Here is a 13,340-nt window from a genome sequence, read left to right as displayed (position 1 = left end):
TGGAAAAGTGTCTTGAGATAACATTTTGTGATCTTTAACTTTTAAACTTTAATTTTAAATTGTTTTTTTTTTTTTAATTAGTTCATTTTTCATTTTAGTTGTAAATTCAATGATGAAAAATATTACTGTTTTTTCCCAATTGTAGTTAGTCAGTAATGTTGACTTTGGTTTCTTTAATGTGAAAGCCCATGAAGATCTTAATAGACCCTTAATGGTCTCCCTACACTTTTCACATTAGTGAAAGTGTATGTACAAAAGGTTTAACTAACTAACTACAAACTTTTTCCAGTTAAAATTTTACATACAAAACATCAAAAACTGTAATAAACATAATGTCAGTGTCAATGTCAACCTTTATTTATCTCACATAAAAAAAAATTGAAAAAAGAGGAACGTCCAAGATTACACAGAAGATAAATAAATAAATACAGGATGAGGAATGCCTCTGTAAATAAACATAAACAAAACCACAGTGTACAAAATACACATTTAAAAAATATATCAAAATACACAGCTCAGTATTACCACTGGATGTGCGTTTTACAACCTCAGTACGTTTTGAGAACTAATTTACAGTGTTTTGTACTGAGGCTACCAGCAGCTGCTTGGTTGGTGTGACAAAACAGCTGGTAGGTAGCAGCCTCAAAAAAAAAAACAAAAACAAAAAAAAATACCTGGAACACCTGGAAGGAAACAGAAAACACCAAAGGACAACTATCAATCAAGTGTAAGTCATGCCCCTTGGCAGTGTCCCACTGACCAGTCAAGGGCTCTGCTGGTTTGAGGAGGAAGAGGACGAGGGAGAGTCAGCTGTAATGGCATGAAAGATGATGTTGTCTTTTTGCTGACTGTTGCTGCCAGTCACCCAGGGGTCGAGGAGGATCTGCTCTAGGGTTGGCCGGTGAGAAGGCTGCTGGCTCAGACACCACCTAATCAGCTCCTGGCACTCTGTGACAGAAACACATGGAGGAGAACAAGGGTAAACGTAAATAATAAACAGCAGCAAAGACCATACTTAACAGACACGAGCAGATGTCACTCTGACAGACCTGTGGAGATTTTGCATCTGAAGTAAATCTGTCCTCTCAGGATGTCTTTAACCTTTCTGAAGGGGATGTCCCCACACACCATGTCATAAAGCAACACGCCAAGTGACCAGACAGTGGCTGAGTGACCATGATACTGGTGAAACCGGAACCACTCTGGTGGACTGTACACCAGTGTACCTGGAGAAAGGGGGCATGGGGTATATTATATTTTTGTCAGCATAAAACAGTAAGGTGAATCAGAGATGTACAGCATTTTAGAGTGAGTGCACAGAGCGATTGTGCTGCCTGTTAGCAAGAGTAAGAGTAACAGCTGGTGTTTTTGGAAAATAGCAGAACAAAGATGCTGATCATCTGTCCTCACCCAAAACATGGCGGATGCAGGACTTGACTTGTGTACGATAGGAGCTAGGGCTGGGGGAATTTTATTAAGTATTTTTTATAAGGTATCACTTCTAGCTGAATATGACTGTAACCAGGAACCTAAAAAGTTCCCTTTAAGGAACTGGACAGAATGCATCAAATTCCCAGGACTGTAACCACTTTACCTAAATACTTAAATAAAGACTCTCATCATTTGCCAAAAAACATACACATTTTTCAGAGCAATTTCATTACACTCAAGAATAGCCCAAACCATTTTTTTCTACATATGTACCAAAAAGTCTTACAATTGGTCCTCATGGTTATGCTGACTATCATGTCCACATGGATGTGTATAAACCTGGAATTTACATCTAGAATTCATATAGTCTGTCTAAATATTGGAAACACTTTCAGATTATTTTCCATGTTTGTACTAACAACCCTACAAAGCCGAACTAACAGAAAACAGTGCCTTGATAATGATTTTTCAGGATGTTCAGACTCACCATTCATGTCAGTGTAGGCAGTGTCTTTGACGAAGGCACCTGAGCCAAAATCGATAAGTTTGATCTGTCCGGTCCTCAGGTCCACCAGCAAGTTCTCATCCTTGATGTCTCTGTGGACAATGCTGCAGGTGTAACAGTGACGCACTACCTCCAGAACCTGCAGGAAGAAGCCGTGAGCCACCGCCTCATCCAGTGCACCATGCTCTGTGATGTAATCAAAAAGGTCCTGAGCAGGCTCAGGACGCTCCATCACCATCAACCAACCGTCCACCAACTTCCACCAGTCCAACAGCTGCACCACCCCTCCGAAAGTCCCAGACACCTTCTTTAACAACACAATCTCCAGGGGTACCACAGTGCCACACTGAGAAAGATAACCCATTTAAATAAAGGTTTAACAATTTAATAAAGCAACTGAAGTAGTAAAAAAATCTGACCGTAACTTGAAAACAACAATTGTGTAAGTGAAAACACAGATAAATCTCACCAGAGTGCCCCACTGATCCACTTTGTCCCTGCGCACGTGTTTCACCGCCACCTGCAAGTAAGTTTACAACATTATTACAATATCCATTCAGTTACAAATAATATACAAAGATATAGGGTAGAATAAACCTCTTTCCATTCCCTGCACTCATAGACTAAAAAGCAAATTAAAACTTCCTTTGTCGAAACAAAGCCCACATTCCATGCAGACTTACCCACGATGTATGAAGAAACAAGAGGAGAGATAAAAAGAGCCCTGTCTTCAGTTGAGTTCTGTGCCTCTACCACAGATCTATGGAGTAGCAGGAAAACCGATGTGACTTTTTTCTGAACTTACTTGTCCTGTTTAATTTTAATGTGGATATGCACTCCTTTGTGATCTTGAGATGAGAAAATTTGAAGGGCAAAGTTATTAACTTTTTGCTTTATTTTGAAGCTGTTTGTGCATTGTGCAACGCATCTGTGCACGGAGTTATCAATAAATACTTATTATATTTCAAATATGGCTGGTTGGTGACTAATCACTGCTTACCATTTTAACCTGTTAGAATGAAGTAGTTAGTTTGACTTTTGATTTGTCAGTATCATTTAAGAACAATTTGGCCCTGCGATTGACTGGCGACCAGTCCAGGGTGTGCCCCGCCTCTCGCCCGTAGTCAGCTGGGATAGGCTCCAGCTCCCCCGCGACCCTGACGGATAAGCGGTATGGAAAATGGATGGATGGATTTAAGAACAATGTTTGTGGTGCAATAGGGTAACTGATTTAGAGTCAAAAACATGCAAGTGCAATTGTCATCAATTAATTGTCAAATTACTCGTTATCGGCGAAATGCCCTAAATAATCGGGATATATTTTTTTGCCAGTATCGCCCAACCCTACAGTGATGTTGGTTGACATGAATATATTTGCAGTAATTAGCGTTGCTTTTATTTTGAAGGGGTTGGACAAAACAAAGCAGCTCTCATTCATACCGGCAACCCGTCAGCCAGGCGAACACCAGAGTATATGGTACCAAATCCTCCTTTGCCTAGGACCGAGTCCAGTCGGTACAGTTTCTTAAATGGCTGCTTGTCCTCCTCGGCTACACACACAGAGCAGAAAACAGGATTAGGAATCAGGGTCATTTGGATGGGAATATAGTGTTGCACCAAAATCTGTAATCCTACAAAAAACATTTCTCTCAGTCTAAGTATTCTAGATTTGTCGTTTTACCTTAACACCCTGTTCTTTACAAACGGTTTTAAAACAAAAACAATGTCTTAATTCAACAATACAGACAGATTGAAACCACCCTAAAAGTTAAACTGAGATTATGAACTGAGATGTTCAAAACCAAACATTGGGTTCAGATTATACACACAGCAATTAAAAATATATATTCACCACAGAACATTCATCAGACACTACATAAAATAATTTAGGACACAGCACCCAGGGCATGTAGTTAACAGAAAGTGTTTATTGTAAATGCATTTAGCAAATGAAAAGCACATGACTGCACAATCAAAGTCACTGAGATTCATACTCCAACATCATGTCTGGACTTCATCCACATCACAGGCAATATTTTCCCTTACCAGGCAACAGGGGAAAAACCGTCTGGTGTACCGAACCCAGCTTTGACTAGACTTCACAGTTATATCATCACAGGCCTATTACATTGCCTAGACTAGTGTATTTAAGGTATATTCACTCCAATATAGTTTACAGTACTGTAAAAACAGCAACTGCAACTACTAGCCTATGGTAACAGTAAGCCTATGAGCATTGAATTGTACTGGAAAGCAAGGCTACACTTACTTTCACATATTGATATCTTAGATGAGATCTTAGATTTCCTTTATTGTGCCACAATGAGGAAACTCACCTTGTTACAGCAGCAAGTGGATAGTAAAAAAACAGAGGCAGGCATCGATAAACAATTAATAAACAATTAACAAACAATTTACCTAAGTGTAGGAGAGAATAGTAATACAATATAAAACACTATGTACAAGAGAAATCAACAGTTGCACATGGGCTAATAAATAAATTATAAATAAAAAAAAATGACTCTCCCTCATCCTCTTCCTCCTCAAACCAATAAAATTATTACACATTAGTTATTGCACATTATTATTACTACTATTATTGTCAAGATGTCTTTCACAGTATTTAAGTGAATGAGTCCTTAAGTGTGTGTGGTCTACTAGGGGCAGTGCTGGTTGTTAAACAATCTGACAGCAGCAGGAAGGAAGGACCTACGATAACTCTGCCACACACATTTGGCATTTGGGGTGAAAGAGCTGCCTTGTTGATCAGTTTATCGAGTTTCTTCCTGTCAGCGGTTCATATGCTGCTGCTCCAGCAGACCACTCCAAAGAAAACGGCTGATTCCACAACAGTGTCAAAGAAGGTCCTCAGGAGTGCTCTTTGCACTCCAAAGGACCTGAGTTTCCTCAGCAGGTAGAGTCTGTTGTGGCCTTTCTTGTGAAGCATGTGAGTGTTATGAGTCCAGTCCAGTTTGCTGTTCAGCTGAACACCCAGGTACCTATAAGAGTCCACACTCTCCATGTCCATTTCCTGGATGTTCACCAGTTTTGGAGGGGCATGACCGCGCCTGCGGAAATCCACCACCAGCTCCTTGATTTTCCCTGCATTCCTTGGAGGCGGTTCCACAAAGTCCTTGATCAGTGACAATGTGCAGAACTGTGCCTGAAGTCTGCGGTGTACAGGGTGAACAGAAAAGGAGCCAAGACTGTTCCCCGTGGGCGGTTGGTGAGGTAGTCCATAATCCAGGACGTGACGGTGTCATCTACCCTGATGCCAGGCTGATAGGCGAACTGCAGCAGGTCCATGGATGGTCCCAATGGAGGGTGGAGATGGACAAGGACCAGCCATTCCAGTGTCATCAGATGCGATGTCAGCGCCACTGGCCGGTACCTGCTGAGTGCTTCTTGTTGTTGGGAAAAAGAGGAGTCCCTCCACCCTCATTTGGTCATCTTTTAATTCTACAAAGGGGAAAATACACTTACAAATCTATACAGCCAGAAAAAATAGTATTATAATGAACGTTACTGTACAACAAGAAACAATTACCCGTTCTCTTCTCTGAATGTCCTGATGATGCAGTAGTTGCCCAGATTTCATCAGTAATGATTGTTCTTGGTCTTCCTCTGCCTCTTCCTCCTCCATCACCTCTCACACGAACTCTTTCTCCTCTGCCTCTACATATTTCTGTCCATTGTAGATGGATGCACGTGTGCCACCTGTGCACTCTGAACTGACTTTTATCCTGCCCAATTGGTCTGATCACATCACTAAAAATGTGAGTCGTTGAGTTGTGCTGAAGCTGCATTCACATTTTGCTGCCAGTGTTTACAATTTTGCAATGCAAGTGTAGCGTTTCGCAAGAACGAGCAGATAAGATTCGCAAATTGTCTCTGACCTGACCTGAACAGTGTTAAAGGTTTGACCGAAAGAGTGTTTAATTTGAAAGATGAGTTTCAACCACTGAGAATTTGGTTCAGAAAATGGGGTTTAGTGTTTTAGCAACTGAGAAAATGTAATCTGAGTGGAAAGAAAGGGACTTTGCAACCATGGTGCAGAGGCCCTCTGGTGCCTGAAGGCAAAATGCAATGTAAAAAAGTTACAATTGCATCGAGTCATGGTTGCGGAAGACGGTGTATCATCGGCTGGCACTGTTACCTTGCTGCAGATGGAGCTTCGCCAGCAGATCCGGGCTGAGAGACGAGGAGTCCATCATAACCGTCTTACAAAAGTCTGTGGTCACTGTAGACGGTTGCGCACTCTGATTGGTGGAGCCGACAATAGACTCTCAATCGTGATCTAGGACGTCATCGTAGGCGGACCATGCAATCGCGCGTCTCCGCCGTAGAAACCCAGTAACCGTATGCAAATTGCAAATTTAACTATTACAAAAATAACGGCTAGGCTGACACACTGACAGCTAGACTGGAGACAAATCTGCGACAAACAACCGGGTTTATTAATTTGCATAGAAATAGTCTCCTCATTTCCTTTGCTTTCCTTTGCTAGCGGCATTTTAGCTGGACAAGACTTAAGCTTAACAGGTAAAGTTACCTACCGCGACTTCATTCATGTAACGCTACTTCATTTATTTTACCCATTTAACTGTATATCACATCACTATTTAATAAGAGTTCCATACTCATGGTGATGAGTGTAAAGATGGCACGCACAGTCTTGTAGTTTTTAAGATATGATAAGAAAAGATTAGGCTTTATTACAGGGAAATTGACAGTGCTACAGCAGCCCTAAAGCACTAAAATACATACAGTCCTGTAGTGAGCAGTGGCAAATATACAAGAAATTCTGAAATTTACAGTTATGTACAGGTATTGATGTGCAGTTGTCAGATTGTCCAGGTTATGTTATGCTGTGGACTAAGAGCAGTGCTTGTTGTACAGTCTGCTTGTCGCTGAAGGAGTTCTCTAGTCCATTTTTCTGGTGATAGTAATAGTAAAAACAATAATAATAACATATATACGTATGTATGTCTTGTGTGTGCAGAGGTTCCCGATGGCTACAACCCAGGTCATCCGTGTGGTGAACCCACAAACCCCTGCTCACCATCAGCGGGCCATCCAGCGACCAAATTCAAGGATTCAAGGAGCTTTATTGTCATTTCACACACGTAGAACATGAGTGGAACGAAATTAGTTTCCCTGGTCCCAGTATAAGCCCAATTGCCTAACAAAATAAATATAAATATATACAACGCTATATAATATAAAAACAGTGGAATATAAGAGAAAACAGTAGATGATATAAACACCAGTGTAAACAGTATAAACAGTAGTGTAAATGACTGACAGGGTAGTGCAAAATGACAGTAGTGCAATGGAACATGAGTACTTTAAAGTTCTGTGCAAATGCTGCATTGTGCAAAATGTTCCATGGGTGGTTGTTTGTGTGTTTGTTGGTGTGTGAAGTGTGAGTTTGGCAGCAGGGGCTACAGAGGACCTCCAGAGTTCAACAGTCTCACAGCTTCTGGGAAGAAGCTGCTCCTCAGTCTGGTGGTCCTGCTCTTGATGCTCCGCAGCCTCCTGCCTGAGGGGAGCAGGAACAGTTTGTTTGAGGGGTGGGTGGGGTCCTTCATGATGCAGGAGGCCCTTTTCCTCCTGCATCATGGAGGTGTAAATGTCTGTGGTGGTGGATAGGCTGTGTCCCACAGTCTTTTGTGCAGCTTTCACCACCCTCTGCAGAGCTTTTTTCTCTGCTGCAGAGCAGCTGCCGTGCCACACAGTGATGCAGGAGCACAGGACGCTCTCCACCACACATCTGTAGAAGGATGTCAGGACTGAGCTCCCCAGTCAGGCACGCCTCAGCCTCCTGAGGAAGTAGAGGCGCTGGTGTGCCTTCCTGATGAGGCAGGAAGTGTTGTTGCTCCAGGTGAGGTCGTCTGTTATGTGGACGCCCAGGTACCTGAAACTGGAGACCACTTCCACCGCTGTCCCTCCGATGTACAGGGGAGGAAGGGGGAGATGTCTGCCCCTTCTGAAGTCCACGATCATCTCCTTGGTCTTTTTCACGTTGATGCAGAGGTTGTTTTCTCTGCACCAACCCTCCAGGCCTTCCACCTCTTGCCTGTAGTCGGCCTCGTCGCTGTTGGCGTTGCGTCCAACCACAGCTGTATCATCCGCAAACTTCACGATGAGGCAGCTCGGATGTTGCGCTGAGCAGTCGTGTGTTAGCAGGGTGAACAGGAGGGGGCTCAGCACACAGCCCTGGGGAGAGCTGGTGCTGAGGGTGATGGGGGAGGAGGAGATGTCATGGATCTTCACTGTTTGCGACCTGTCTGTCAGGAAGTCCAGGACCCAATTGCAGAGGGTGGAGCTCAAACCGAGAGCACTGAGCTTGTGGATCAGTGTCTGCGGAATGATCGTGTTAAAGGCAGATGTGAAATCCACAAGGAGAAGGCGGACATAGGAGTCTTTATTCTCTAGGTGGGTGAGAGTTGTGTGGACCACAGAAGATATGGCATCCTCTGTGGATCGGTTCTTCCTATATGCATATTGGTGTGGGTCCACAGTGACGTCGATGCAGTCTTTGATGCGGGCCATGACCAGTCTCTCGTCACTGTGGAGGTCTTGGGAATGGGGATGATTGTAGCGGTCTTCAGACAGGTGGGGACCGTCGCTTGTTGGAGAGAGGTGTTGAAGATGTCCGTCAGTACCTCTGTGAGCTGATGTGCACAGCCCTTCAGCACCCACCCCGGGATATTATCGGGACCTGCAGCTTTGTGTGGGTTTATCCTCTGGAGGGTCCTCCTCACTTCTGCTGAGGTCACGCTGAGGGGCTCTTCACCAGGTGGGGGGGTGAGTCTGGTGCTGAGGGGGGCGTCCGGGTCCTCAAAGCGGGCAAAGAAGTTGTTGAGAGCTTCAGGCAGAGAGGGGTCCCTGGGGCATTGTGCATCTTTGGTGTTATAGTCTGTGATGCACTTAATGCCCCTCCACATGCTCCGTGGATCGTCGGACGCAAAGTGTCCCTGGATCCTCTGGGCGTATGCGGTCTTGGCCCTCTTCACTCCTGCCGTCAGCTCTCTTCTTGCCGCCCTGAGTGCCATTCTATCACCTGACCTAAACGCAGCATCCCTGGCTTTCAGCAGAGACCGGACCTCCGTGTTCAGCCAGGGTTTCTGGTTTGCGTAGGCCCGTCTGTACTGGGACAAAAAGATCACCTTTCACAGGCCTCTGCAGCAGCTTCTGAACCAGGCCACTGCCCTGGTCAACGCAGAGAAGCTCCTGCAAGTGGAAGGTAACCCAGCGCCTTCCTTCCTGTCAGCTGTGCCTGGGAAAGCTGGTGATGCCATTTGGCCAGTACCAGAATGCCCCCATTTCACTCGTTGGGGACAAATGATGTGGTCCACATGAAGTTGTAAGCATATTATATTTAATACAATGGATTGTTCTCATGAATCATCTTTACTCACTATTACAGTTGCAGTGACATCAGCCATGACAGTACTTAATTGATGTTTATGATTCCAGCCTGCTTGACAAACACAGAGCAGGGGTCACTAGCTCAAATCCAAAGGGGGATATCAGAGAGCAGCCTGCAGCCACAGCCCGACCTGCGGCAAGGACAGAGCAGCCAAAAGCCGCAGCCTGACCTGTGGAGAGGACAGAGCAGCCAAAAGCCACTGCCCCACCTGCAGAGAGGACAGAGCAGTCAAAAGCTGCTGCCCGACCTGCGGAGAGAACAAAGCAGCCTAAAGTCAACAGCCAGCCCACAGAGTCCCCATCCACCTCCAAGGTTAATCTGAGTGATTCCCCTGTAAGTGATACTGAATATATGTGTATGCAATGTAAATGAGAACAATTTGCCTAACATGTTTTAATTTTACTTTGTACACAATGATAACCAAATTCTTTGTATGTGTTCTGTGTGTTGCAGGTGGAGCTAGAGGGTTGCGTGAAGATGAGGGAAGACACCAATGGAATCCCAGCAGCTTACATATCCCGGCTGAAGGAGGACACTGAGTGAGGGCTGTTCACACTCGTGCAGCTCTACAAGGGTTAGGTTCAGGTCAGGAGGCGAAAGGTGATGAAATCTAATCATAGGTTATTTTACCCACCTGAAGGAGTGCTCCTGGCTATGTCAGTGGGGCTCTGCCAACTCCACAGGCCTTTTTCCGGGTCGTTGTGTGGTACCCTGTCAGAGTGTGGACGAACTCCTTCGCTCCTTACATGCATCTCTCCAAGTCTCGCTGCCATACCCGGGTATAACTTATTACAATGTATGTAAATGTGAAAGGAAAAAAAGAGCACAGAAAGTCATATACTGCTACTGACCTTTGTTTGATTTGATTTTTTTCCCCCATATTTAATTTAGGTACATCACATCTGTGACATGTCCAGGTGGTACACAGTCATAACTGAGGTCCTCAGCTGTGGACCGTGTACCAATGCAGCCAGGAGCAGAGAAGGTGGCACAGTGGGTCAGCAGCATGCAGGGGAAGCCACCATTTTATCACAAGTTAGCAAGGCTCACCAAGCCGTGTTCCCTGCCACCTTCACCAGCAAGTGAGTATACTCTGTGTAATGCGTGCATGTAAGTACTACTCATTCTGTGAGCTACTACTCGTTCTGTAAGTCACTTTGGATGGATAGATAGATAGATAGATAGATAGAAATTCAAGGCGTTCAAAAGCGTCTGCTAAATGAAGTGTAATGTAACAAACTTGAAATTATTTACTCAGTTAACCTCACATTGACTGTGACTCTACCTATAGGTGTGGAGTGGAAAGGACTGCATTTGGGCACACATTCCAGGCCCCATGCACCTCCTCCAAGGAATCAAGGTTTTGCCGGTACAAAATCTCCCCACCTGCACACTCTGTGGCCAACACACTCAGGGACATAAAATATAAACACACACAAAATCCATTCTGTCCTGTTCAGATTGTAAATAGCATTTATTTTTATTACTTTTCATTCTTAAACATGTTCAATGATACTTTGTGCTGTTATTCTGTGTGTTTCCCCATCTCTTACACTTTGTTCAATAAAGCTGTCAGTACTACATTACATAAGTTGTGGAACATCAATTCATAGGGACACAGAGTGCCAGATTACTTGCATGAAAGGACATTTACCTTCATTTATAGCTTTCTTCTATTATTGGACATTAACATTGTTAGAATTATAGGCATTGCCATTATTATGATTACCATTTTAACAGTCTGGTAGTGCTCTAATACAACAGTGCATACAGTTGTTCTCTTTTCTGATTTAAACCTGAACTGGCTAATATTACATGTAAGTATATTTAATATATATCATAAAGTTCTTAGACTTTCCCTGGGTTGAGCCATATTGTCAACTCCTCTTGTGGTCTCTTGTAGAATCCTGCAATGTAGGAATCTTAACTGTAATCATACACAAAGAACATTTTTAGGATCTGCTGCAAAGTACACACAGTATTACCTGATCCTTGATACCGTGGATACTGCAGAGCTAGCAAAGGGAAAAAGGTGCACTCAAGGGAAAAGCCCCTCCTTCTGTGCCTTTTCACACCCTTTAAAGCAGATTGGAAAGCATATGCCATGTGGATGGAGGAAAGTCAGAAAAGGAAGAGACAGCAGCTAAAGGGACAGATTAGGAAAGATGAGAAGGAAAAGGGAGCGATAGAACAAAAATCACACACACGCACAACATATTAACAAACAATTTCCTCTTCTTTCCGAGCTGAATCTTGGGAAGATCCATCCTGATCTGGACTCCGCTCCACCACCACCATACAACCCAGCTGCTGCACCACAAGAGCCTTCCCCAGCATCACAGCAGGATGGAGCAGGGGCCAGCAGCAGGGGACCAGCAGATGGCACTAGAAGCAAGATGAGGGTGGTCAAGCAACCGAAAGCAGAAGGGGAAGAAGTAATACGGCATGACGCCAGGCCCCCTTTGCCAGAAACCCCCACAGAAACCCCCGCTGAACAGTCATACCCAATGATGAAGGTGGCAGGACCCAGCGGGGTAATGTTGGTCCACCGCCCATGGACAGAGGCAGACCTTACTGATGCCATTTCTTGCCTGCCCCCCCAGAGAAGAATTCAACTCAGTGGGTGAGAGAATTTGAACATTTTGCAGAGATTACAGACCAACCATGAGGGAATTGGACTAGCCCCATCGTACCTATAGGATCTAATAGTCACATATATTCCCAATAGAACACTCAGATCACAGAGTGTAGGTTTACTTCAGAATTAGAAAGACTTTATTGCCATTGTAAGTGAAGAGGTTTCACAGTACCAGGAATTTGTCTTGGTGATTGGTGCAAACACAGAACGTAACAAGTAACATATAATAGAAGAATAAAATAAAATAAAATAAAATAAAATAAAATAGAACAAGGCAACACAAAATAAAATAAGTAAAATAAGTATGGTTCTGGAGATAGTCCAAAAGTGAGGTAGTGCAGGGTGGAGTATAGTGCAAGTGGGTGAGGTAAAGTGCAAATGAACAGCAGGTGGATAATGACATGAGCAAAAATTGGTTACTAAGGTGCAGGGCAGCATGTTAGTCAGTTGGTGTTCAACAGTCTAACAGCACAGGGGAAGAAACTGTTCTTGTGGCGTGAGGTTTTGGTCTGAATGGACCGTAACCTCCTGCCTGAAGGCAGTTCCCAGAATTCCTAAAAGTAGAACGGGAGGACAAGCATTTAGGCACCTTTACTGTGGAACCAGTTGCCAATCTGGGTTTGACAGGCAGACACCACCTCCACTTTTAAGACTAGACTTAAAACCTTTCTGTTTAGTAAAGCATATAGTTAGCCTCAAACAAAGTGTGTAGGGCTGGTAGGCATAGTTACAGTCACTTCTTGACAGACAGCCACAGGTAGAACAGGTGTGACTAACTGTTAATCTTTAATCTCTATCATAGCTATGCTGCTATAGGCCTATGATGCTGGGGGACACAAACATGATCCACCAAGCAGCTCCCCCTCCTCCCCAATACCACCATCATCTCTACTCCCCCACCTCCTCTCCTCTTCTTCCTTTCCCCTCCTCTCCCCTCATCAGATTAACATATATTCATTATTTTATGTCACTAACTGTGTGACCAGTTGTCCTCGTAGTTTTGTGTCTCTCCCTCCCTTTCTTTCTCTCTCTGTATCTTTCTGCAGGTCTCTCTCCATCCAGATCTACATGTTGAACTGCATCCGGCCCTCTGACAAACCCAATGTCTACTGTCAACATCTGCCCATGTCTTTATTCTATGTAGTGCTATTAGAACTAACTTAAACAACATATCAGCTAAAAAACAAATACATACAATACATAGTCTTCAGAATTTCAATTATAACAACCTGTCATGTTTGTCCTTTGTATTTTATGATGTTGTATGTTCTCTCTCTCTCTCTCTCTCTCTCTCTCTCTCTCTCTATCCTCCTCTCTGTCCTGTCTGCCTC

The 13,340-nt window shown here is 43.9% G+C and overlaps 1 protein-coding gene and 1 long non-coding RNA gene across 3 annotated transcripts; one reads left to right on the top strand and one right to left on the bottom strand.

Moving 5' to 3' along the window:
- Positions 1-433: 433 nt before the first annotated feature.
- Positions 434-6,215, bottom strand: LOC124055936 (serine/threonine-protein kinase pim-3-like). 2 transcript variants are annotated; one of them, XM_046382962.1, is made up of 6 exons: positions 6,093-6,215; positions 3,377-3,486; positions 2,406-2,456; positions 1,919-2,282; positions 1,050-1,226; positions 434-948 (listed from the first exon to the last, which is right to left on the bottom strand). In XM_046382962.1, the coding sequence occupies exons 1-6, from the start codon at positions 6,148-6,150 to the stop codon at positions 764-766; spliced, it is 945 nt and encodes a 314-aa protein (XP_046238918.1). In that variant the 5' UTR covers positions 6,151-6,215; the 3' UTR covers positions 434-763. The 2 variants fall into 2 exon arrangements, with proteins under 2 accessions (XP_046238918.1, XP_046238917.1); XM_046382961.1 differs by lacking the exon at positions 6,093-6,215 and having other exon boundaries at positions 3,377-3,755.
- A 3,386-nt stretch (positions 6,216-9,601) lies between these two features.
- LOC124055925 lies at positions 9,602-11,761 on the top strand. Its single transcript, XR_006842868.1, has 5 exons — positions 9,602-9,704; positions 9,825-9,956; positions 10,263-10,453; positions 10,663-10,740; positions 11,618-11,761. It is a non-coding gene; the product is annotated as an uncharacterized LOC124055925 (long non-coding RNA).
- The last annotated feature ends 1,579 nt before the right edge of the window (positions 11,762-13,340 follow it).

The sequence above is a fragment of the Scatophagus argus genome, unplaced genomic scaffold (assembly GCF_020382885.2).
Source record: "Scatophagus argus isolate fScaArg1 unplaced genomic scaffold, fScaArg1.pri scaffold_28_ctg1, whole genome shotgun sequence".
In the NCBI taxonomy this organism is placed as follows: Eukaryota; Metazoa; Chordata; class Actinopteri; family Scatophagidae; genus Scatophagus; species Scatophagus argus.
Note: the sequence above shows the minus strand (reverse complement) of the source record. Positions and strands in the feature narration are given on the sequence as shown.